General features: G+C 38.4%; 1 protein-coding gene across 1 annotated transcript in view; it reads left to right on the top strand.

The window, feature by feature from the left end:
- Positions 1-26,836, top strand: part of LOC145776885 (titin-like) — a 98,394-nt gene extending 71,558 nt beyond the window's left edge. Inside the window, exons 96-128 of the mRNA XM_082588102.1 lie at positions 70-267; positions 651-728; positions 1,261-1,443; positions 1,909-1,986; positions 2,335-2,523; positions 3,036-3,113; positions 3,371-3,556; positions 3,775-3,852; positions 4,091-4,273; positions 4,534-4,611; positions 5,122-5,301; positions 5,470-5,547; positions 5,735-5,926; positions 6,006-6,083; positions 7,285-7,500; positions 8,202-8,361; positions 8,546-8,676; positions 9,178-9,325; positions 10,063-10,187; positions 10,380-10,533; positions 11,789-11,919; positions 16,395-16,542; positions 17,319-17,440; positions 17,906-18,069; positions 18,637-18,742; positions 20,050-20,161; positions 20,458-20,606; positions 21,243-21,654; positions 22,072-22,262; positions 22,722-22,855; positions 23,400-23,565; positions 24,023-24,221; positions 25,791-26,836. Coding sequence (XP_082444228.1) covers positions 70-267; positions 651-728; positions 1,261-1,443; positions 1,909-1,986; positions 2,335-2,523; positions 3,036-3,113; positions 3,371-3,556; positions 3,775-3,852; positions 4,091-4,273; positions 4,534-4,611; positions 5,122-5,301; positions 5,470-5,547; positions 5,735-5,926; positions 6,006-6,083; positions 7,285-7,500; positions 8,202-8,361; positions 8,546-8,676; positions 9,178-9,325; positions 10,063-10,187; positions 10,380-10,533; positions 11,789-11,919; positions 16,395-16,542; positions 17,319-17,440; positions 17,906-18,069; positions 18,637-18,742; positions 20,050-20,161; positions 20,458-20,606; positions 21,243-21,654; positions 22,072-22,262; positions 22,722-22,855; positions 23,400-23,565; positions 24,023-24,221; positions 25,791-25,914 — 4,949 coding nt within the window. The 3' untranslated portion in view covers positions 25,915-26,836. The remainder of the gene's footprint in view (positions 1-69; positions 268-650; positions 729-1,260; positions 1,444-1,908; positions 1,987-2,334; positions 2,524-3,035; positions 3,114-3,370; positions 3,557-3,774; positions 3,853-4,090; positions 4,274-4,533; positions 4,612-5,121; positions 5,302-5,469; positions 5,548-5,734; positions 5,927-6,005; positions 6,084-7,284; positions 7,501-8,201; positions 8,362-8,545; positions 8,677-9,177; positions 9,326-10,062; positions 10,188-10,379; positions 10,534-11,788; positions 11,920-16,394; positions 16,543-17,318; positions 17,441-17,905; positions 18,070-18,636; positions 18,743-20,049; positions 20,162-20,457; positions 20,607-21,242; positions 21,655-22,071; positions 22,263-22,721; positions 22,856-23,399; positions 23,566-24,022; positions 24,222-25,790) is intronic.
- The last annotated feature ends 83 nt before the right edge of the window (positions 26,837-26,919 follow it).

Raw genomic sequence — 26,919 nt, 5'->3', positions numbered from 1 at the left:
TACCAAGTGTGCCAGAGGATCTACGGACCGTGTCAACTACGACTGATACAGCGTCACTCATGTGGAACGAAGCGAAAGGTGCCACCGGATACGTGGTTACGGTTGAAAGCATTCACCAATCAGCGAGCGCGGTTTTCCGACCTACAGCAAACTCTATTACATTACGTAATCTCACTCCTGGTGGGTGGTATGACATCAGAGTGACGTCAGTCGGAGTAAAGCAACGAGTAAACCCTCTCGAAAGCGACGAACTGCAAGTACAAACGGGTAGGTTAAAGAGCAAGTCGAAAAAATGTTAAACAGCAAAAAATTTGATGATTTGAAGTAATGGTTGAAGTTATCTTTTTGCAAAAAGAAAAAAGTAATTACGAAAAAGTGCAAGCATTTGTACAAATGTTCCTGTGAGAGTTGAGGCATGAAACAAAACAACATGTTCAAAGAAGATATTCTAATTTTGTTCACGGCAATAAGTCAGAATTTTTTACCAACATTCAGTTGCTTGGAAAGGTCATGAAATGTAAGTAGCAACAATTGACGTTTGTAATTGGTGCTATTTAAAGATTTTAAAATTATTTGGCTTTACTCTTATCTAAAAAGTTTATGCTCCATTTCGAAATCAAAGAATTCTGACCTTGTATGTTCGCTTTCAGTTCCTTTGCCCCCTCAAGCCATTGCAGTGTCTTCTGTGGAAACTGACCGGATGCGTTTGGAATGGAACGAAGTGTTAGGTAAGTTTAGTTTGTTCCTACAGCTTATCATGTGCAGAACTTTTTACTTGGTCACAAATTTCTGTTGAATAAAAAAATAGTTACTATTCTTAAAGCTTACTTTGAGGACCATGTTTGTGCACTTATTGAACCTGGTTGGACTGAATTGGAACAGAGATAAACCATCTATAATATAGCATCTTATACCGGCTCAAGTTTTAGGGTCGTCAGACCACTCGGCATGCAACAACTCAGCATGTGCTTCAACTCAGCAAGTACATTTCAGCTACTGCCAAGTCAGCTAATAAGGTTTACTTGTTTAGTTCGAACTGGCTTGGTGATCGCTTGTTAAAGTGATTGTTGCTGACTTGTGACATTCCAAGTTGCCAGTTCCTCGGATGTTACTTGCTCAATTTCATCATTTGCCAACTTTAGCCACTTGCTAAAATGTTGCTAGCTCAGTTGTTACTTGTTCAACTGCCATTTGCTCACTTCGCAACTGCTGACTTGTACGAGAATCAAGTTTTAACAATACCTTACGACTTTGCTTCAGGAGCCCACTCATACGTCATAAGGGTGACAAGTGATGACGTAGATGACATCATCACTACAAGCGAATCAAATAGCCTAACGATGACGAACTTGAGACCAGGGACCGCGTACGGCTTTTATGTGACGTCTATTGGTGAAAAGGAGCAACGTAGTGTTGAGAGTGACGTCATAAGAGAAACCACAGGTAAGATACTCGTCGTCAATGGCACTTTGTGTGCTAATAATTAAGCTAAACATCAATCGCTGAACGGAAGCCCATTTCATAATGACGCTTGTGGTTTTGAAAGCCTGGAACTGCAGCAACAACTGCATTTTATTCTGTTCAAATCTGAGATCTGCCAATATATGAAGCGTTGTATGTAAATTATAATTTATTTGATACTAATTTGTGTTGATCGATTAAATCACAAGATCAGTCCGCCGTTCCATTGTAGGAATACTTCTATAATTGGACCAATTTGCATTTCACCTGAAAAGTCAAATTTGACTTTCATTTTTCATAATCTCTTTGGACTTCAAGCCCATGCATAGGGCGCACAGAATTGTATAAATTGCACGCACAAAAATTTTCAATTGTTCAATATTTTTCACATATCGCACACAACGCACCGATCTTCAGTATATAATACTTAGGAACGTTTATTTCTAGTTCCCGACACACCTCGTAATGTGCGCGTGGTGTCGCAATCCACCACCTCAGCCAACATCACATGGGACTCAGTGAGAGGTGAGGTTTGCAAGTAACTTTCCACTAACAATGCAATGCGAGTATACTGAGCTCACTAATATCTCTCTTTTTATCCTGGTGCAGTAATAAAAATGGCACAATAAATTTATTTTGGATAAAGGTTATAAAATTTCCAAAACTCAAAATGTTATGATTACAAAGCGCTAGGGGTACTTCAAATCCCAAAGACAGCATGGTCATTTTCCTTCTTCTTGTTCAGTGAATTACGAAAACTGAACATTTAACCAAATCCTTTGAAGCAGAATTTATAAACACTTCAAAAAAATCACGGATTCAATCAATTTACAAACTGAAGCAGATATAACAATTTTATTGCATTCTTGCCAGGGGCGATTCGTTATGTTGTGAATGGCAGGAGCAACAACACTGAGGAAGGTTTTGTATTGAGAACACGCTCAAACTTCGTCGTCATCCAAGATCTTCTTCCAGGAACATGGTATGCTGTTGAAGTCAGCTCAGTTGGAGTTGAAAGTCGAACGAACCCCACTCCAAGCGAAATTGTCAGATTCCAGACAGGTTAGCGCAATATATTTCATTATCATGTTATTTCTTCTTCATTGTTATAAATTATTATTTTATCTTCTTCTTCATTATTATGTTATTAAAATATCAAAATTTGTTGTTGTAAAAAATTGGCTGGAGGCAAAATTGTAAAATTAACGGATCGAAATGTAATACTCATGGTAGAAAAAAAGAATATTAAATTATCTGCTGCTCTCATATTGTGGCACAGTGGTGAGAACTTTTGTACGGAGAAGCCATGCTGACAATTCGACACCGCTCGACATCATGGCGCAGTGTTTTTAGCAAGACACTTAATGACATGCGTGAAAATATAAAACGCATAGATTGGCTTTCTTGCCTTCCTGTCCACTTAATCTAAATTTTCATCCACGTAAGCCTTAAAACGACCACAAACAAATAAATAAAGGTTTTTACAAACCCCCTATGCTGCAAAACTATCACAATGTTTAAACAATTCTCAATAATCTAGATATGAGCTAAAGTAAACATCTTTGTACTTCCAGTGCCCAATCCTCCTGCTGATCTCAACGTCACAAGTGTTGCCACGAACCGCATAAACCTCCAGTGGGTGGCGGTGCAAGGTAAGGTGGAATATTGTGTTAATGACAAAGGTTCACAGTTCTCTCAGACTGGTTTAAGGATTCCTTTTTATTATCCTTTTATTTTTTGTTTTTATTTTTGCGATATGTTCTCTTTCATGCTGGTTATGGGATTATTCAAGACATAGCCAACTACAGTGTAGTGAAGCTTTGTTGCTTTCTAACAAAATTGTGCACCCTGTCAACACGCACCTCTGGCTGTACAGGCGATTGTAGTAAGTTTACTTTCACATTCTCAGGTGCGAGATCATACCTTGTGAGATCTTATGACGAAAACAATGAAATCCGCCAAGTGACTACGTCGAGGATGGCGATCGCGATCCGTTCCCTGATCCCAGGGAGGGTCTATGCGTTCACAGTGACAAGCCTGGGAGAACAAACCGGGATTGTTAGTGTGGAAAGTGAACGCATAACAGAGTTGACACGTAAGCGTCTAATTTAAATAAAAACTTTTTGGAATTACAGTGCAAGCTTATATCTTCGTTCGTATACGTTTATTAAATGTAATCTGCTGTGATTTTAAGATTAAATATCGCTGTTGTTGCAATTTTTTCATGAAGTTATGAAGTTTATGAGTTGCCCTGTTTCGTAGTCATTAGCTTGATAGGAAATCTCATCGTATTCCATTCTGTGATTCTTGCAGGAGTTGGTGCTCCAGAAACTCTGGAATTTCACGACGAAACAACAACTTCTGTCCGGTTGTCTTGGGAACCAGTGGAAGGTATTTGTTTGTTAAATCACGTGTTAGAACAAAATTAAAATATATTTTCACAAGCCATCACTATGGTGATTATATACACTACAGATGATAAGAACAATTTTTTCTACGTTGGTATAGGTTGAAGAGTCAATCATCATTCAGTCGCTCGATGTGAGAATACGATGATAAACTTAATATTTGTGCTGGTTTTCATGCAATGCAACAGTATTTTTGTTTTTTAAATGTTCTTTAACTCCAGGGGCATCTTCGTACCATGTTCTTCTTGCAACCCCCCGTGGTGAAAGATTCTTTGAAGCAGAGGATAATAGATTCACTGTACAGAACCTAACTCCAGGATTCGTGTACAACTTTAGAGTGGCTTCTCTTGATGCAAAAGGCAGGCAGAGCTTGTCAACGACCAACCAAGTTGAAGTTGTTACTGGTGAGTGTTTCATTCAATTTAATCTTCAAAAACTACACGAAAGATAAGTACCATAGTAATTCAACAACCTCAACTTGAGTTACCACACGGTAAATTTAATTGAAAAGTTTTTATTACTTTGTATGTAAAAGATTGTCAAAAGAAATGATTTGTTTGCTATTCTCATACCTTTCAGAAGTATAGTTGTCATTGCCGATGTGGCGTTATGTGAATTGTTGCCGTATATGCTTTTCATCATAACTATAACTTCTCCATTTCAGTGACTCTTCCACCCAGGAACCTCCGAGTGACATCCTTGACACCAGGCTCCATCACTATCATATGGGATCCTCCTCAAGGTGAAGATGGATTTTGACTCTGCTTTTATTTTTAAAATAATCTTTATTATTTAAGTTAGTATCAAATTGAAGTTACATTTACACAGAAATTGTGCGAACTTGAGATATACCGTACGTAGCGTGATGCTATTCGTCATTTCCTTGTATATATCCAATGGACTAACTTAACGCAGTGATGAGGTGCGCAAACTCCGGCCAGGCAATTTTGATTCAGTAACATACATTTTATCAATGTCATGTCAGTTTAAGTTTAGTAATGCGTTTCAAACTTTTAACTTATAAAGGAAAAGATAGAGATTGTTTTTTTGGCTTTATTTTTGTTTACGTTGTAGCCTTTTCTGTTCCTATTTGCAATAAATTTATTTATTTCACCAAAAACACGATGTGATATTGGTCTCTTCACCTGGCGCACTCTTTGCTACTTCACTGAGCTGATACTTCACTGAGCTTGCCGAGTACCAAGCCAGCAACCACTATAATTAACATTCATCTTTGACTTGTATCGCTCAGGCGCTACCCAGTATCATGTTGATGTGATGCAAGACGACGATTTGATCAGGAACAGAACTACTGATCGAAACCGAGTGTTTATTGGAGGACTCGAACCTGGGTCCTTGTACACTGTCTCCATCTCAGCGATCAATCGGAATGGAAGGAGGAGCTCCGTAGCTGTAATGTCACAAAGAACAGGTGGCTGATAAGAGAGTGTGGCTAGAGTTTAATGGAAACCAAAAATTTTGCAGTAAAAATTCATATTGAATTATTTCTTCCAAAGAACATCCTAAAATATTACTCACATCATTCTTGAAAATATTTCCTCAAGACTGACTTGTAACTTCATATGTTATTGAACTACAGTTCCAGTCGCTCCACCATCGATCGAAGTCATTCTAATTCGACCAACACATCTCAACCTAACCTGGGAGCCTGTCAACGGTGAGTGGTTTTGAATTCTAGTTCACAATGGTTCACATCTGTGTTGTTGAAGTTGTTACTTAACCGAGTATATTAGAACAGGATCTAAATTCTAAATCTTCAACCACCTGGTGTAAGCCTGGATACAACATAACAAACCTTCAAATTAATATCTAATTCCAAGTGTGGCCCATTTCTTCCATTTCAGGGGCGGATTCCTACGATGTGGTGGCCCAACGATTGGACCGGCCACGACTAGCGGCCCAAACGACAATCATCAATACCAACATCGGTTCCATTGAGAATCTCGTTCCTGGTACGCGGTACCGGGTTACTGTGTTCGCGATCACCGAAGATGGCGTTCGAAGTGTCGCCAACGCCTCGATTGTGCAGAGGACAAGTGGGTATTGTTTCATCACAACAGCAATGTGTTCAGTCTTATTGCTTTCACCAATTGTTCATCACTGATTTCACTTCAGGACTTGAGGCACCGAAGAACCTGATCGCAGATTCCAACAATGAAACTTCAATCCAGCTGGATTGGGAAGATGTCAAAGGTAATAATGTTATGGCTAGTTCATTGTCACTCTACGATTTCAAACGACTTACCAATAGTACTAGTTGGTAAAATATTTGAAATGTGAAATAGCTGAACCAGTACAATCGGTAAAATGAGGTTTGCTAATGTTCGCAATGTGGTTACATTGTTGATCAACTTAACCGTTTTTAAGAATGAATACAGTTTGTACCATTTTAAAATCTTTCATATCATAAAGTCGCTAGTTTGACCTAACGGGGAATCAAATCCAGTCCTCTCTGAAGCAGCGATGAGGAACTAATCATTCCGTCATTGTCTGGTTAACAAAGGTTGTTTCTTTTCAGAGAATCAGGAAATAGTTTTTGCAGAGGTTGCGCTTAAATTTTGTTGTTTGTTGCTTTGCCCAACTACATATTGTAGAATCCTGACGTGGTTCTACCACAAGCATTTAACTAAGTACCGGAACGAGATTTAAACAAACTCTGTGGAGTTATTGAATCTGTTATTCAGTTATTCACTCTGTGAATAACAAACTCTGTTTTTTATTCACTTGTTGATTCATTCATATCAGTTTGTATCCTCTGTGGATCCTTCTCTAGTATCATGGGCCAATCCTATAGATGTTTGCTGGTACACCCTTTCATTTTCTTTAAATTTTAATACTTATATGTGCCGCTAGTGTCTAATTTCTTGTATTTTAGATCCATCTCAGATGATTGTTATGTCCTAGCTCAGTTGCAAATTCTTGTCTTTTTTTCTAGTTTTTATTTTTAACTAATTCCAGTCATTTCTTAGCACAAATTCTCTCAAAAAAATCACACCTTCTAATAGGCTGTTAAATTACGTTTCGCTGAAGTCCAAAATTAAAAATTAAATTCAGTCTCATTATCTCACAACAATCACTCAAGTTTCAAATCATCATCTCAACCAACACTTCAAGACAACTTTCCACTTTCACTTTACTACGCTGAAGAGATCGGAAGATCGAAACACTGTCCTTTGTCCGTAGTTACTTTTCATAATGTCTTTTTAGACATTCTTTTTGGACAATAATGTCTTTTTAGACATTATTTTTAAAGAAATAAAAAAGAGTCAAAAGGCATGTAAATTTCACAGTACTTGAGAGGTTAACTGTTATTTTTTTATTCATCTGTGGAGTTACTTCGTCTTTGTGCTTAACTTAAGTTCTTGTCTTTGCAACGAACCTTAACATGTTCCAGGTGCTGTCTATTATTCCGTCTACGTGTTCAGCGTTGATGGCGACATTAAGAAGGTGATCAGGAATACTGAAGTTGAGAGAAAACTTGACCGACTGACGTCATCGGAAGCTGACGTCATTAATCTTCAAGCCCAAGTCAACTATACGTTCGAAGTGACCGCTACCAGCGCTGAAGGGCTGGAAAGCGACAGGAGCATCAGCGTCACCACAACAACATGTCAGTCAATTGTGACGTGGAAGTAAACTTTATCGTTAATTCAATTTATTGTTAATTCAAACTTATTGTTAATTCAAACTTTATTGTTAATTCATAGTCAATTCATTTCACATTCTTGTCCAAACAACAACAACAACAACATGTCAGTTCATTCTGATCGTGGAAGTAAACTTTATTGTTATAATCATAGTATAATCATTTGCTATCTCCGCTTGCAGCAGATTGCGCATCAACATGGGTTACTTGACAGGGTTCCATGTGATTTTATGAGCCGTACTGCTTCCATGCTGGCTCAAGGCAGATTGGAAGAGGGTGATATGTCACCAGATTATTACCTGATTTATCCTCACTACGTTATGCAAGAAAGAACACAATCGGTACCCTTTTTAAAGTCTTTGGTATGACCCGACCTGGAATCGAACCCAGGGCTACCAGCACCAGAGCCGAAGGCGATAACCACTGAGCTATGGGCGGCTGGTTTATTGTTGGTTTATGCTTTATTGTTAATTCATAGTCAATTCATTTCACATTCTTGTCCAAAAAAACGTCAAAATAAAAAAACTTCCCAAAAAGTCTTCTTTGGTTGAAGATAAATACTTTGTTTTCTTTCTTCGCTTTATCGATTTTCATTTGTTTTGATACATGTTTTACAGAAAAATAACTTCCTTATTATCTTTTTGTTACTTTTTTTGCTGTTACAGACTCGCTATCACCTGAGCTCCCACAAAGCCTGGCTCCTCTAGTGGCCATTTCTGAAGTTGCAACAACCAATATTACCGCTAGATGGCGAAGGATAGAGAACGCAGTCGGCTATGTCATAGTGATCAGAAGTGGAGCCAATCGACGAGAAATACCAGTCAGGTTCGCCTCGTCATGCCACCAAGTGATAGTCGACAATTTCAACTCAATTGTTGTTAACGTTTCTGTGTTAGCTCACAAGCGTTTCTGTGTTAGCTCACAAGCATCGTATTCCTCGCATGTTGGCACAGTATCTAACATCTCTCCCAAACGAAAATCTATTTTTTTAATACTGAAAATATTTCAGAGGATTCCGTAACACTGAAGTAACAGTAAGTGGATTGGACCCTGACACTGATTACAACGTCACACTCAAAGCTGTCGGGGTGATTGGCGACGAAACAGAAGAAAGTTCACCACCTGCAACGACCACAACCAGTGAGTTTGCAAATCAATTTGTCAGAACCATGGTGTGGTGGAAACACATTATTTATTGTTTATGTCATCCGGGTTCGATGCTCAGAAAAATGACATGAGAAAATGTTGTCCAACTCTTTGTTGGTGTTTCTGTTTAGATTGGGTTTGTCAAAGACAGTCATATTGATCATCAGATCATGGCTCTCATACGTGACATGCTTTGTTATTACGAAAATCGTTGTGTTTTTACTTTTAATTGTTTTATGAGTACACAATGATGCAGCTAAATTTGTGCTTTGCAACGAGTTTATTCTTGTTACGTAGTTAACTTGCTGAGGAATTAGTACTACTTACCCTGTCGTGATTAACAGTTTAACCCTATATCAACCGAAGTGGTGCCGATTTAGCACTATGCTGTTTCATTAACTCAAATTTGCTTCTTATCCAAGTGGTTATCCGTTTATTACAAACACGTAGAATATCAAGCTTTAACTTCAAGGGTCAATTTTTACATTTTAACAGGGCCTCTCCCGCCAGCCCGGCCAACAGGGGTCACAGTGACCAAGATTCGAGCCACCTACGTCGAAGTGGAATGGGAGCCATCGCGACGCGCGATCGGTTACATTGTCAGAGTGTTGGACGAAGCGAGTGATCTGAGACGACGACTGAGGTGACGCAACAATAAACTTCTTCCTCAAAATCTTGTGCAAAACTGTTTCAAGATCGATAACTCAAAATATTGTCGGCTGCATAGCCGAGTGGTGAGAGCCTTGGAATCGCAATCGAAAGGGCGCCGGTTCGACACCGCTCAAGAGCATACGGCTGTGTCTTTGGTAGGATACTTAAAGGCATGTCTGAAAGTGGACACGAAGATTGGCTTCCTTGCCTTCCCGTCCACTTAATCTGAATCTTCAACCACCAGGTGTAAGCCTGGATACGACAAACAAACAAAACAACTCAAAATATTGATTGCCAACTTGTGGAAGTGGCATGGCTGAAACAAACTAATGCAACATTGCATGAGATCGTGTATAGGATTAGCCTTTATTCTTCTTTTACGTAAAATTATAGCCTGACCCAAGTCGGTTTTAGTTATTTTCACAATAGGCTGCTGTAACTTAAATTGATGATTTTTTCTTTTAAAACTTACAGTACTGTGCGAGCAATTTATCAAAACATTTCTTCATTACAAAGATTAATTACACTGATTCTATTTGAATAAGCTTAACTAAAGATGATCTAGCTACTAGCTGATCGGAATTAATTTTTAGCTATTTATGATTGAACTGACTCGTGTGAAAATAAATTTATTTAAATCTCATTACAAAGATGTGCAGCTTTTTTAAAACTTACTGTGCGAGCAGTTTGTTATAACATTTCCTCATTAGAAATATTTGCTTTCCGCAGAGACATCCCTAATACGTTTGTGAACATCACCGGACTGACAGTTCTCAACAACTACGTTATCCAAGTAATTGCTCTGGGAGAGTACGAGAGATCACCTGGTAGTATCGCCAAGAGATTCCAAGCTAGTAAGCTTACTAGAATTGATACGATGAAGCATTTTCCTGCATGTGACCTGCTTTACTATTATGACTATGGCTAGCTTATCTCTAAATCAAAATAAAGTTGTTTTTATTGTATTGGGAGTGTTTTGGACTTTAATTTTAACAATTTGCTGGGAGTGTTTTGGACTTTAATTTTAAGAATTTCTTCAACTTTAGGACATCCTGTTCCAGTTATGCCTCGAAACCGCCGCCTAATAACCATTCGCAACATTACCTACAATTCGATGGAGGTCATAGTAGAGCCAATAGAGCACGCAAATAGCTATGTTGTCATATTAAGAAGTAGCGGATCTCCTCTGAGACGACTAAGGTACATTGGATTTTTTAGAATTACTATTTGTCACGATTTCTTTCTATCTCTTACCAGGAAAAAGACTTGGAAAGGTTCAATGACGTAGTTTAATGGGTCAAACCGAAAAGCAGTCAATTAAAGGTCGAATAATTCTACTAGTGAAATGATAATCTGACTTCTTGAAGAACTTTAACCACCCGCTTCTCAAATAACTCTAATTTCGAACACAATTTATATCAGCACCAATTCTCATCTACTTGTATTCAATTACTTCAAGTCTCAATCACCAATAATTTCTGCATCAACTACCAATCCACAACTCATAGCACAACTCTCATAATCAACTCATAATAATAATCCTCATAATAATAATATTAAACATTACACAAACTACACCACTATTTATAGTTGGTTGTTCAGTCCAGTAACTTCGAGAAGGTTACGTAAGGTTACATCATAAAGAACCATTGTTCTATCAAGCAGCATTTAAATGTAAACAACAGAAGTCTCTAGAATGTCACGTAGGAAAAATGATTCCAGAAAACACATTTTACATAATACAGATTTCGTAATCAGAGGTTACTTCAGGTCATAACCAATAATAACACATCGCACCAGAATTCTACAACCAAAACAACACGCTCGTTGAAGATACAAGCAGCCCGTCGCAAGACCTCGCACATTGATTGTGACACTATTTGCTGCAACTTTATCTCAAGTATGGACTGAACTTTGTGAAGCTTGCTTTGGTTTTGCGTTCGGAATTAATATTTTCCACTGAGCTATTGTGCTAAGAGCATGACCAAAATTAAATCTAAAATTACCCAAAGCAATTGTAACTCACAAGTAAGCTGCAATTGTCCATCTTTTCTATACAAATAAAATCGGTTTGTACACATTAACTAACGCTACTTTAATCATGTGATTATTTGCTAAAATTACGTGACAAAATTTAAAAACGTAATGCAACGTCTTTGCTTCGTTAATGAAGTGAATTTTTGACATTTTTGTCGTTACAAAACCAAAATTTCAATTCTTGTAAAAACTGTTAACTTTTCACCACTTCTTTGCTTTTGCATCAGAAAATCCATTCCTCAGAAACAGTGCTTAGCCAATGAAACTTTATTCAGTAAATTTATGCTAAACTGTCTTTTTGAACTTCTTTTCTAAACCAGAGATTTGCAAATTCTTTGTAAGTCTCCTATTTATCTATTTCGCCGCGGCCGTTATCCACTAATCCATGATCTGACTATTTTCCTCTCTACCGTTGCAGGAACATAATCTCATCAGCTCCTCTCCCTATTGGTCGGCTGGAACAGAACACCGTTTATGACGTCACGTATCGTGCTATCGGTCGCGGAGGTGACCTGTCAGAGGAAAGCAACGTTGTGACGACACGAACCCGTAAGTGTGACGTCCGTATGACTTCATAACAGCAAGTACTGTGAGGTAACAATTAAAAACGTGCTCTCGTGCAACCCACACGGTTTAGGTAGATGGTTAATGTCTATGTTTGTTATGCCATTTTTTATGATCTTTGCATAAGCTACACATAACTTCTTCCGGAGTTTGTAACAAGCGATTCATTTCACTAATAGCCAAAAGTATTTTGAGATATATAATATAGCTTGTGTTTGACAATTGTTGTAACCCGGTTTATACATGCAACTTGGCGCCTCATTGTCTCCAATCTTCTACTAGAGGATGAAACTTTATGATGATGATGATGATGAGCACACAGTATCCACTTGGTCAGCATGACCTTTTGCACTTTATAAAATTAAACACTAAAATAGCCTAATGTTTCAAAATTTGTAAATTTCAAGGTTCATATCAGAAGCGTAATCCACCTAGAGTCCAGGTCCTAGACTTTAACAAAATGTAGGAGAGTACTGCTGGCAATTATATTTTGCTAACTTCCCAAAGAATTTTCAAAGTCGTTTGCTCATATCTTCAGCTTTGAAACAGACAGAAAAGGAAGTACTGCATGGCAGATATAAATCAATAAAGGAAAAACTATGGTTCTTCTTAAAAAAGAAGCCTTTTCACGAATAAATAAACACACGGCTTGTTACAACATTTTTGACACACGAAATCTTGCATTGTTGTGATGCAATGGTGAATGGAACAAGTTGCATTGATCCCTGAGTTACAGTAATGCTTGTTTTTGTGAGGCACACCCTACGTCTAGTAGCCTTCCAGCGTAGTCCGGGAATATCGTGAATCTGGGGTGGAAAAAGGATAGACCCTCGGCCCCAGAGGCTTACACGACGACGAGCCTACGAAAAAAAGAAGGATTTGTAATATTTTGTCCAAAAAATAACTAAATTACTTGTGACAGCGGAGAAAATGTGGCTGAAGGGAGCCTCAAGTCATTAAAAAAGTACAATCTTTGAAAAAAGAGAAACAATTTTCAAAGTGATTCTTTTTCCTAGCAGCGATGTACTTAACCTATGAGTTGTCCAAATGTATTCTGAGTCTCATTTGGTTTGTTGCACAAATTTTTCACCATCACAATTTGCAGAACTTGTCAGGAAAGAAAAACCATCTGAAGGTATTGATTAACCCCTCAACCGCTGCTTTGTGACGTCAAGTAGCATCTTGCCGTTCTGATAACTCAACTAACAAAACCATACGTTTTTATATTGATTCAGCTTATCTACAAGTGAATCAATGTTAAAACGACAAATTTTGCTCTGGAAAAAAATTTATTTCTAAAATAAAATTGCTTAGTGGTGACTTTACAGTGATTGAAATGCGGACAATTAATCACAAGACTGGTTGCTCAGCAACTTTTGTTTCGAGCATATTCTTGTTGACTTTTGTTCTGTACACACCTGACCTGATCTTGGCTACCTTTGCTTATGTTTTGCAGTACTTTGTTGGCTTAAGTTCTATTTTACTTATACCTTGGTCAATTGTTTATTGACAAAGATATAAAACAGTTTTGTCACTTCTATCTTTTTTTAAACCTCTGGTATATTTGGCATATAATGTTTTTCGTTGTGATGGTCAGAAATACAAACAAACTAAACTGAATACCAAATGCGCAAGTATTATTTACTAACAAACTGAGATAAGCCCGTTTGTGATGTCATATAGATTTTGTAACATCACAGGTGGCTATAAGCTCAAAATTATGATTGTTTCTTCAAAAGTCGTCACAGCAGCTCCCGATGACGTATCTGTGCGTAATTAATCACGAAGATTGTGATGTCTCAATCAAATAAAATTTCTGGCTGGTTATGGTGGTGTTTGGCTGTTACCAAGAGCGTGGCTTAATATTACAGACACTTCATTTGACTTACTGTAAGACGATAATATTTTGTATAATACCGAAGATGATAGAAGTATAGGTTAATATTACAAAGAACTGATGAAAATAAGTTTAACTTCAGCATTTTCGGCTCCGTATTTTTTACTGATCGGTCTATAGCAGGGGTTCTTAACCTTTTTTGTCTCGTTTACCCCTTGCCAAATGAAAAAAGTAAAATTTACCCCCACCGTTTTGATGGCCCCTTGTGATGTCATCGAGTCCAGTCAACCATGCGAAGAAATGCAAAACATCCTTTTTTGTTTGGATTTACCTTGGCAAATATCAGAAACAAGCTGTTTATTTGCCGAAGACACGATTGTTCTTGACGGGATTCTGTGAAAAATAATGTCTACTCAAATGACTTTTGTGCTTGCTTTCCACGAACAATTTTGGAGATTCTTGGAACAGTCGTTGAAGGAGCTACTCGCATGTCGTCTTTGGGAACTAAGCGAGATCGATGTTTTGTTTTAATAGTCAACAGTGAAGAGCACACTGCTTCACACAGATAAATAGTTGAAAAAAGTATAATAACTTCAAATACACGCTTAGTCTGCGTAGGAAACTCTTCGACTAATCCACATCAAAACTTGGAAAAGTCACCATTGCACGATAAGAATTTGGAACAAAGCGTTGTTGAACATTGAAGATCAATCAATTCATCTTTGCAAAGATCATCGTCAGCAATACTTTCTAACTTTGCTTCGAAAGGATGAGTTATCCAAAGAGCAGTACCGGTACTGTTAAAACTTTCACCTTCGAAGTAACCGTCAAAGTTCTTTTTTAAGGCGGCAAGGTGCTGGCATATTTCGACTTTGAGGTCAGAAATCTCGTTGCGACTTCTACTGACTTTCCAATCATCAAATGTTGCAAAATTTGCGTAAATTCCTTTTTGAACTCTTCTACTCAGATCTAATATTGTCTAATGCTAACACTTTTCTTTGCATTTGCACATTGAGCTGGTTCAAACTTGAAAAAATGTCTGTCAAGTAAGCCAATGCACCAATAAATTTGTTGTCGCAAAAAGCTCAACGGGGATTTGCGTTCTCGAAGAAAAATCTCGATTTCACCATGTAGTTCGAAAACTCGAGACAAAGCAAGACCCCTATAGAGAGCCACCGAACTTCGGTGTGATAAAGGAGAACAGAGTGTTTTGATCCCATCTGACCACAAACCACTTTGAAAAGACGATGATTAAGAGCACGTGCCCTGATAAAATTCACACATTCAACCACATGCTTCAATACTGCTTTCAAATATTCTGGAAGGTTTTTACTTGCCAGTGCATGTCGATGAAGGGCACAGTGAGTAGAAATGATGTTCGGTGCGCGTTTTCTCACCGGAGTTGTAAAGCCAGACTTAGCACCGAGCATAGAAGGGACACCGTCTGTGCAAAGTAAACCCGTATAATTCCAGGATATATTATTTTGTTGAAAGAAATCAATTTATCCATTTTTTCCAAAATTGTAGCACACATGCGCTGCTGAAATGAAACTGGTTGTCTACTTGCGTGGAGATAAAAGAAAACGACGAAAACTTACATTAAGCCTAAGCGTAAATTTGAATCAAAATCGAGTGCAATACTACCAGTTTTTTAATAACTGAAAATATGAAATTTACTTTAATTTATGATTCAGTAAATTTACCCCCTCGGTCGGTGAAATTTACCCCCAGGGGGTAAATTTACCCCCGGTTAAGAACCCCTGGTCTATAGACTTTAAAAAAAAAATTGTTCCCATACTAATTTCCACTTTTTGATTACAAAGATTACAAGTGTGTTCTATGATTTGGAATGTATTTTATCACTTTGGAAAATTTGAAATATCCTTTTTGCTTAATTTGCGAGACATGGCGTATTGGCGTCAGTATGTTCTGATATGCTACCGAGTTCACCGAACCAGTGAAAGATCATAAATTTCCTTTTGCCATAAATAACATGCCTACAATATTCATGTCGCTCTACGGGTATTGGTCGACAAAAAGAAGTTTATTTTTCTACTTTGTACGTTTTTAACTACAGCCTGTTAGTTTTCATTAAAAAGAATAGAATTCAATCCATTGGTATTCAGTGGCAGTCAAAATTGTCGATAACATGAGAATTAATATTCCCCCTAGTGAACACTAAATCTATCGACCCCTCCCTACCAAGAAAGTTTGCTCATCTTAACTCCTTTCTTGATCTATACCTATGTTCAAACGTTAGGGCACGTTTCCACTAAATCTTTTTTAAGAAGCAATGTAAAATCAAGGGCAATGTGATAACGTCTCATCTCAGCTGTGCCGGTAATTTTCTTTCATAAACATGTTTTTAGAAAACTGTTATTGGTTAATTATTGATTAGGATACTTTGTATCAATATAATTTTTTTGGGGTTTTTGAATCTTTATCCTTGAACTGACAAAGCCTTGATTGGTTATTCCTGGTAGTTTCGTATATTTGTAGAGGCTCTTGACGCAGGGCCGGTTAAAGTGAAGTAATATATTTTGTTATTACTTTTTACATCTATAACATATAAACAATGAACACTTATTCTCATCCAAGACTTAACCCTATCCTACCTTTCCAGTTCGTTTGATCCCCGGCCAACCCGTGGACTTCCAAGTGACCAACGTCACGTCGGAGCAGGTGACTGTAGTATGGCAACCGGCACGATTTGCTGTTGGCTACAGAGTTAGTTCCCAAAACACCAGGACTGGTGTCACAAAGGTCTATGAGTAAGTATATTGTGTTTGTTCAAACTTTATGATTGGGTGTTGGAGACTGAGCAGAAAGGCTATTTGACCAGAGCCTACATTCAAAGAGAATCATTATTTTAGTCATAACCTACTTATGGACAAATAGGCACAATAATTGTATAAAATTAATCTAAATTTTTAAACGTTTGTTGATTGATGGAGGCTACTATACACGCATATAGGTTCAAAATATAATAAAAAACATAATATAGAAATACAAACATATAGATACTTCTATATTGAGCTTGTAAAGTTATTGTGTAGAGCTTGTAAAGTTCTGTTTTTTGAAAATTGGGGTCTTCAAGAAACGTAACTTGCCCACTACTGACCTAAGTTCTCAAAATAATATTTGGGTTTCAAGAATATTTGAGTGTTTGTTTGTTTGTTTGTTTATCTTTATCCTGCATTGCGGGAAAGCGGACTTGAGCGCTATGCATCGGTGTACGCCTTCCGGCATACACCTGACCCACGCTGCAGCCGACGGCAATGTCTGTTTCCGGTTGTCTACTCTACTTATGACGTGAATTTGGTACTACCCATTACTCGAAATCGATCACTAGGTAGAGGCAATTATCGTAAAGTTTCTTGCCCAGAGAAACAACAGCAAGTGCGGGTGGCTGGAGTCGAACATGCAGGCTCTCGACTGCGAGCCCAACGCGCTAACCACTCGGCCAAGGCTGCCATGAATGAAAGCATCACCGCGTGCGCATCCTTGCAGTGACTACATAACCAATCTTGTTTCCTCACAATTCTAGCAACGTGACATCACCGTTCCACATCACTGGATTGGTGTTTCGGGAGACGTACAACGTATCCGCTGCTTCTGTGGGGATGTTCTTCGAGTCGGAATATGTCACGCCAATTAAACTTGATATTCGTAAGTTGGTTGCTTTGAAGCCTTTCAACCATGGTGTGAGACGTAACTAATTCCATCATAAGCATAACTATTTAACTTTTACTTCTCGTTTGTTACTAAATTATTTTAAAGCAAAATGCATCTAATCAAGATTTGGAGTTAGAATCTTTACAATATTGTCAAGCATCGTATTTTTTTGCTTATAAATTTGCCCTTAGATATACACAAGAGCTGCATTCCATCCAATTGGAATTTTTTGACTAAAAGCAACATTTCAAAAATAATTGTGGGTTGTAGGCCTAGTATTTTCAATTTTAATTACTTTTGTGTGAGTGAAGCAAATACGCAAAAAACTGTTAAAGAGTTTTGTCTTAAGCTGAAAGGATGATGAATGAAATACCCAGCCAGTAAATCAATCCTCTTTTACGCCTTACAAATCTTATATAGTTGTCAAATAATTAACCACGTTGTCTTTCACATATCCAGCTTATCCTGAAGCTGAACCCGTAGTTGGGATCAGCGCCGATCTGACAACGGCAGATGGGTTCAGGTTGAGGTGGTACCCCACCCCATTCGCGGTCAGCTACACAATCCTGGTCGCACAGGGTCCGAGAGTGGTGCAGGAGATCAGAGGGATACGGACAATATCGGTAGCAAAATAATGTCAAGGATTTTTATAAAATGACAGCAAGAGCAAAAGTCTGTTACTATTCATAACATTGAGAAAACATTGTAATAGTAACTTGCAAGGCAAAACGTGCTTATTTTGTTGTTTATTGTCATGTTGTTTTTCTTTATTTTCGCGTTGTTTCTAGAGCACGTTCTGTGATTTTAACTTGTTTAATTTATAATTTCCTACAGTATTATTGTCATTGTTAATAATTCTTCACCATTGTGTTTCACGCTTTGCGTTCTTGTGAGCAACCTGCCTTTATTCTATACACCCCGTTAAACCTTGCTGCATTGAAGTCAGTATCGTTGCAGTGTTAAGTTGTTCAAAGCTTTTAAAATAAAGCAGTCTTGAGATTTATCCTACTTCAAGACATGGCATGAAAATAGTCAAACAAACTAAAATTTGAATTCAGTTAACTGTCAAAGTAATAATACTGGTGAGCAGTGAGCTACAGCACAAGCTTTTTCAAACTGACAGCATTTGCTTTCACAACAAACAATCCTGAAACTTGTAATTGAACGAAACACATCATTGTCTTGCACAGCATCGTGTTGGAGGTCTGAAGGCCGACACTACATACAACGTCACAGTGCTGGCAGTCAGCCATGACGGACCAACGGCTAGAGGGGAGTGGATCGTAACCGCAACAGGTACGGTATGCAGCTGCATTGTCGTCAAGACAACGTTTGACTAGATTAAAGTTATCAACCAAAGTTTCTGTGTAATCGGAAAATTTGTTTGAAAATTAATCTGGAAAACTTTCTGTATTGTGAAGAAGGGAGGGTTCTTCCTGGCTATCAGCACAAGGCTGAGTAGCCCACTCACTAGTAGGCTACACTAGTAGCCTACTCATTAGTAGGCTACAGCGAGAAATTGCGATTCGCTAACCATAACGGTGTAGCTTTCAGAATTAGAAGTGCGATACTGCGGAGCCCAGCTTTATGGGCGAAATAGGGCGTCTATCGCTGTCAATTCTTGCTACAATCTGCTGTTGAGAAACATATACTTCCATATTGAGTTGAAGATTGAACCAATCAAGCAAAAACAATCTATTCTTTGATCATATTTCAAGTTTTCATCTCCACAATTGTATTGCATACTTGTAGCTTTATAATACAATTTTGGTAAAGAGGTTACTTTCTTCAGCCACAGACATATACAACTAAGCAACCACACGGCATTTAACATAATGGATTAAAATTAAACATACACTATAAGCTACAAACGTTTTCGGCCATACACACGTTAGCCCTTATCAAGTAACAAAAAATAACTGCTTATCATATCTACAATGAAAATGAATGACTGATCTAAACACTGAATTGAAAAACGAAATGCAAAATGAAACGGCAGAACAGAAGAAAGGCACATCACGTGGCGTTTAAATTACACCAGGCAAAGACGCAACTTTGCTAATAAAATCATACAATCCTCGCCTCAATACACAGTTGTTTGCCTCAGGTGCTTCTTATCTACTCAACGTCTTTTCTTGATACGTCATATGTTGCGTCTTTGCCTGGTGTAATTTAAACGCCACGTGATGTGCCTTTCTTCTGTTCTGCCGTTTCATTTTGCATTTCGTTTTTCAATTCAGTGTTTAGATCAGTCATTCATTTTCATTGTAGATATGATAAGCAGTTATTTTTTGTTACTTGATAAGGGCTAACGTGTGTATGGCCGAAAACGTTTGTAGCTTATAGTTTATGTTTAATTTTAATCCATTATGTTAAATGCCGTGTGGTTGCTTGGTTGTATATGTCTGTGACTTGTAGCTTTGGTGTCACTAGATACAGAAGAATAAAATCAAATAGATTTGTATTGGAAGAAGTTTAAGGGTCGAAGTGGATTTTTCAGCTGACTCATGTAAAATTACAAATTTTTTCGAACAAAAGAAATCATTTCATTAAATTATCTGTGCTTTGATATGTACCTACCATCAACCTGCTTGTACTTGCAGGTCGACGAAGAAGTGGATTTGGCCAAGTGGTTCTCCCATCCTCCAACGTAAATGAAGATATTTTAGAATCCACCATAGATTCCTTGGTGACGCAATTGCTTGAAATACCAAGGTTAGAGAATTTCCTTGCGTGTCTTAGTCATTTGAACCACTTCAATAAGTGGGGGGGTGATCACCCCCCTCACCCTCCCTTGGATAGAGCCCATGCTGACAACCAGCAATTTTTTGTTAAACGTCATAGTTTTTCGACAAAACATTATAGCACTGCGGTGGTGCCTTTTAAGGCTTCAAAACATATAACGATGTTTGTATGATCATCGCACAAACTAGGTAGTGCTGAAAGAGTCGTACAACCAGCTTAGTAATTGTTGTCGTTCGTGTTTGTGCAACCGCGCGCGTCTTGTTCAGGTCAGCTCTGGAGAGAATTGGAACGCGCGAAAGGACTCCAGAAGAACGCAACGATGAACTAGCGTTTGAACAATCCATTCAAGAGAAGATCCAACAGATGAAGATTGCAGTAGAGAACATTCTCGACAGAAGAAGCACACCCCCTCCACGTACGTAGACGCTTAGAATCTCTACTGTTCTCATTTTCTAGATAAGAGCTGCATCTATTAAACAATATTACTTTTTCATTAGCTGCAACCATGGCCACCTGGAGATGCGCCTGATTTGTCACATTTTGCAGATTTTGATTACAGCTACTGCTAATGCTTGACTGACATTTTTTGTAATGTTTTTACTTTTTGCGGTTTCCTAATGACATAAAACTTTTTTGTTGCCTTGGGGAAGCAATAGCAAATGAGAAAAAGTAAATTAAAAAACGCAAAATCAGACTGTTATTGAAAATTAACAGTCTGACTAAAATCTTCGAAATCAAATTTTCTTTGTTTTTGAACATGTGAGGATGTTAAAACCTATTGTGTCATCTGGGGAAAAGAATAAAGAAAGCGTAAAAATCTAATTTTTAGAAAAATTTATTTAAACGTTTGCCCAAAGTTAGAAAAACCTGGAAATTTCTGCAAAATGTGACAAATCAGGCCGTATTTTTAGGTGGCCATGCTGCAACCTATTGTAATTTATAGGTCAAAGGCTGTAAGCTTAGTGAGGCAAAAACATAATCACTGCCGTTTTTGAAGCTTTGCGTCTGAGTACGTGATAGACGAAAACTAATCTCCTTCCAAACCTTGCAGAGATTCTTGTGAAGGATTCTGCTTTTCTCAGCGCGGACTATGGTCCAACAACCGCCTTTGAAACTCTCTACTCTCTGGCTGGGGAGCTCAAGGGCTTGATTCGTTCCAATGACGCCACAGAAGCAACTGCTGACAGCATTGTCACACGACTGACGCAAGCACTGACGGTGTTAGTGACGTCATCGCTAACAACTTTGTCGCGCGACATATCGCGGGAGGAAGTGAACGAACTCTTGTTTCCTTTTGTCCATCAACAAATCAACGATCTTCTCATCTCCGGGAGAATCCCCGTTGTTATCCAGGTGGGGCCCACGTTCCCCAGGGAGCAAAGACTGACGATTCTGGTGGACAACACCACCATCACAACGTCGAGATTCGTCGCTACTTGGGGAGGTTACCAAAACACACACAGGTGAGTTCGTATCCTACTTTCGATAATTATTGAATAATATAATTAATAGAAAAGATTCAAGTCACCTGGATGAGGACAGCAAGAGACAGAATGATGTGGAAACATATGTGGAAGCCATCTGCCAGCAGAGGCATGACTGGCTGATAGGATGATGATGATGAATATAATTAATATCGAATTGTGTCCATAGAGCTGGATCAAAGCTAAAGTTAGGCGCCAGGTGGAATAAAAAACAAAGTTTGCGCTTTTGATGAGATTTAATTACTTTCTAAAATTTTAAACATTTCTACACCGAGAGTTAATGCTCTTTCTGTTTCGTGGCGTATTATAAAGGTTTTAGGAAATTTGTAGACTTCACATTACGCAGGCGTTCCAACCTAACCTTTGGTGAGGTGCATTCATCTCTCACATTCTCAGATACCAAGTGGTGGTCGAACGTGTGTCCGCGGATTCGGGATCGAGAATCATTTATGACGGCATCCAGCCCGGCAGGTCAATCATCATGTCTAACCTGGAAGCATCGTTGTTTTATGACGTCACAATACGTCCGGTGGACTCTGATGACGAAGTGATACCAAGAGTTGTTGGTAGAACAAGGATACGAACGAGTGAGTACAAGTCTGCTTTGAACACTTGTAAGACCTGTCTATGCCCAAATTTGGTGGCTGTTACACACCGAGTTAACGTTTAGCCTATCACTGGTTGATTATTCGTCAATATGGTAACTGGTTTATATGATAAGCTATTTATTTCAGAGTGGGTTTGTAGGGTTGTACTGTAAGCTTCAAAGTTCATTTGCATTTTTTCAATTCTTTACGATAAAGATGTGACAGTTGTGCTGGGTGAGAGGTGTCGAACCCACGACACACCGATGCCAAGTAGATAACTCAACAACATTCATCAACGAAAGTTGCCGATGTATCCGATAGAAACAATGGTTGTCGAGATATCTTTTGTGGGAAACATTAATAGGCTTTGCTTTAATGTTTTCAATTTTGCTGGGAAGTTTGGAATGTTGGCCGCATCATTATCACTAACCATCATTAACTATCATTGACTGTCTTCAGGTGACCCCGCAGACGAAACTTTTGACGTAGATGTGACGTCAGTGGGCTACAATCGCGTCACGTTGTCTTGGGAACGGTTTCCAGCTGGGGTTCGAACTCTGTTGTTCACTATCATTCGCAGAGGGGTAGTCAGGGTGAGTGTGTGTAGTTTCTTTTGTCAAAATGTGGTTATGTGTATTAGACATCGATTTGTTTTATTTAGACATTTTCGGCTTCATCAGTGCCGAGTCAATTATGATCAAACAGTTTTATCCACCTTTACAAATAGTCGTTTTCCTTTCATTGCGAAAAGTAAAGTTTGGCAAGGAAAAATATTGCGGTGGTTCCCCCTCTACATATGCTGATGCTCCAACTGTGGCAACCTGTTCATAATTTTGTTATTATAAGAATTTGTTAGAAGTCATACACTTTAATAAAACTTGAATTAAAATGTGAGCTGGAACCAGTTGAAAGAACAAGCTATTTGAATAGCGCATCCTATTTTTATATGCAAAGTGTTAAATTTTAAACTGATTATCTTGTTTCGGTATCAAGCTCGTTATATTTTGTCTAAATTCGCGTTTTCTCGCTTCTACCTTTTTCTACACTTCCGCTATGTTTTACATGTATGAGTGTTATGGTGATGGTCAGAAATACAAACAAACTGAAAACTGAGCACCTCGTCTTTGTGTGTTACAGCCTCATCAACAATTCTCCATCAATCGTCTTCATTCAAGCGTGACGTTCACGTCATTATCACCCGGTACGGATTATGAAATCATAGCAACGTCATCAGCAGCATCGACAGCAGTATATAACAGGGTAATAACAACACGTAGTGGCACCCCTCCTCCAGTTGTAACAGGTAAAAATTCCTTACAGTATTTATTAATGTGCCATACATGGTCTCATGTTTCCCTAGTGTATCCGACACTGTCCTATGAAGTGTCTTATTGCAGACTTGAACTTGGGCAGTTACGATGTGTCATAATGCTAGTCTTGGTGGCTTGACCTCAACAGAAGATCCGACGACTTCTGTCTGTTCTGCTCGTGGGCTCAGACAAAGATTGCTTATGCCAAATATGGAATGATTTACCTGGTGAATGAGTAGCATCTGGTATTACAATGTCGGTGGAGATGCTGCTTTGTTGAACTATGAGCAAACAAAACCAAGCTACCACACGGCGTTTGTCAGATAGCAAAAAGATCAATTGAGTGTTGGCCGATGATGCGCCGTGCACAACTCTTTCGGAAACGTTGGTAAGATTGTTATGATGTTCACTGCCGCTATAGTTATCACTTATTTTTGTTTCGTTTATTAGAGCCACCAATTTCCAATACACTGGTACCACCTAGTGGTTTACGATTGGCATCATTTACGTCACAAACCGTTACGGTTGAATGGTTCCCTGTTCGAATTCGTGGAAGATCGTCTGCATTGTTGCGTTACAATGTTCGTGTGTTCGGCGCGGACAGCTCCACCCTGCGGCGATTTATACGGTTTCAAAGTAACACTAGAACGTGAGTGGCTAATCTAAGGCTAATCTAACTAGAACGTGAGTTATTCAAACTCAATTTAACAACCTATGCATTTTAATAGCTTTGGTGGTTGTTAAGGATTACTAGACCACATCACGTGTTATAGATTTTATTGCATTGATTTTATTGATTTACAATGTCATAATGTCGCTTGAAGTGCGACATTTACTAATCTCCATATCTTCTTCGTGTTTCGACCCGTTAACTCAGTGGTTAACCGCATGAATCAAAAAAAGACTCAAGATCACGCAACGCTGGTTCAGCTCTCGGGGTGTGCGCTTGAGCAGCGCATTTCAAGAACTGTTCTCCATTCAGCGGCACTCAGTGGATGGAATAATTCTCCGGCAACAACACTTCTCTTTAACAATCGGAAAACTTCACTCTACTAATCTCGGTAACCGGCCCTTCGTCAAGAGCCTCTACATCTATTCTACAAGTATGCGAAGCTACCAGGAATAACCTATCAAAGACTTTGTCGGTCCGAGAATAAAGATTCAAAACCAACCAACCAACTTTTCCATGCATGTTTCAGTAAAGCATACCAGCTAATACCTACTGACATAACAACAGACCCCATATTGGTACAATGCTTTATCGAGATATATCAAGAGTTTCAAAACAGTTATAAGTCATTTTCTATTTAGCTCTCACGGTTATAAACAGAAGTTGGATAACTGGCCGCTTGAGCGAAAAGCCCATTTTCTTAATAGTTTAAACTGCAGTGGTTCCCAACCTTTTTTGTTGCGTTCCTCCCTTTGCCTATTTTGGAACTATTCATTCCTCCCCATATTACTAAAAACAAAAAAGGGAGTCCTAAATTTTAGAAACCCTAGAATTTTAACTAAAATGGTTTCTCTAGAATTCCCCCAGATTGTAATAGACACCATTATGTTAGGGTTCTAAGACTCTTTCCTCATTCCGATCGGAAGTAAAAACGGGATCAGGGACCGCACAGCCGGCGGTCTATAAAAATTACCAGATATGCCAGTTTTTGGTTTGGCTTATCAAAACCATCGTGTCGATCATCCTCATTCTGCGCAAGCGGAACCCAAGGTATGTGAAGGTTTTTTAGTGGCGTGTTGGCCAGTGGCGTAGCCAGAAATGTTTTTTTGGGGGGGCCAAATATTTGATGGATCGAAGAGAACAACAAAGTGTTTGATTAAAGACATCGCTACCTCATGTGCAGTGGCGTACCCTGGTCGGTTGAGCAAGGGAAGCAATAAAACTGGTGGGAGGTTAGAGCGTGCCGAAGGCACGCGTATTCTAGGGGGGCCCGGGGGCATGCTCCCCCGAAAATTTTTTGCAAAATTACACTAAAATAATGGATTATAGCGCTTTCTGGAAACACTTTTAGGGTAATATTTGTATGAAATTTATTAGCAAATAAACAGCTATTAACTTATTAAATGTAGCTCTTGCACACGAACGGCAAAAACTGAAATTCCTCCCCTGAACTCATGAAATTCCTCCCTAGGGAGGAATTCCTCCCCGGTTGGGAACCACTGGTTTAAAGTTAAAATAAATTATTTTAAAACTTTTTTTGTTCAACAGAACTGTGACAAGATTGAGTCCACGTGCTTTTGATATCACAGTCTCCACTTATAACATATTTACAAGAAGAGAATCATCACAAAGTCCCAAGTTAAGAGTCGATTTAAGTGGTTCTCCTCTGTGAAGCATCGTCTCAAAATCCTCTCATTATATTTATGTATTTGGCTGGTAAAGTCAGGACAGCAAGATACATTCCTAAGTGCAATTTTTTCTCAAAAGTCTGGTAACTATTGCGAATAGAGTATTTGAGGTTACGTTGTTGAACGAATCTAATGGAACGCGCAGGTATTTTGTGCTCTATTATGTATTAATTTTAATAAATCACTATTTTTGAACAAACGATTAGTTTTGTTGCTTTATTATGCATCCAAGAACAATGGTCTTTTAAGTGATAAAGACAAGCGCTTGAAGAAGCAAAAAGGAAATTGGTTTTGTTTCACTTTGTTGTCATGGCTTTCTTACAACTCAACAAGAAAGTTTTTTTTTCTCATCGTTCCAGCGTTGCTTAACGTTTGTAAAACATAAAAACAGCATATTTTACTATATGGGAAGGCCCCAACACTTACAACGAAAAGTGCTCTAGAAATTATTTTCTCTCTCATCTCCTGCATTCCTGATCAGAATTTATCTTGCATGGAGTCTCTTTCGTGCTTTACAGTAATTATAACTTTAATGACCTAATAGGTTTATTTAACCATTTGTCACGTCATACTTTTGCCAAATGAAATCATCTTTGCATTATATTCATTGTGATGTCACTCTTAAGTTACATAATCTTAATGCTGACTACCAAAACTTTGTCTAGTGAAAACAATCCCAGTTCACTTAAGAGTAAAGCCGAATATACAGTAGAGCTGACTTCTGTCCCAGACTATTTTGAAAGTATTACTTTACAATTTCCCTCAATTTGATATTAGCCTAATACATATAGCTGCAAAGTTACTATGAAGTTCACCATAACAATAATTGCGTTGGATTTACGTACTATTACGTTGTAACTGAATACTGTATTCTTGCCTTGTTGTTTTTTATAAAGTCACTGCACACTTTCATCGTCGTGAATTGATCGTGGTTCAGCTTGCTCAAGAGCCATATCCTATGCTCGCCACAGACAGCAAATCAGTCGATT

Source organism: Aplidium turbinatum, chromosome 9 (genome assembly GCF_918807975.1).
Source record: "Aplidium turbinatum chromosome 9, kaAplTurb1.1, whole genome shotgun sequence".
NCBI classification, from domain to species: domain Eukaryota; kingdom Metazoa; phylum Chordata; class Ascidiacea; order Aplousobranchia; family Polyclinidae; genus Aplidium; species Aplidium turbinatum.
The sequence above is the reverse complement of the archived record's forward strand: the minus strand, read 5'-3'. Positions and strand labels throughout refer to the sequence as shown.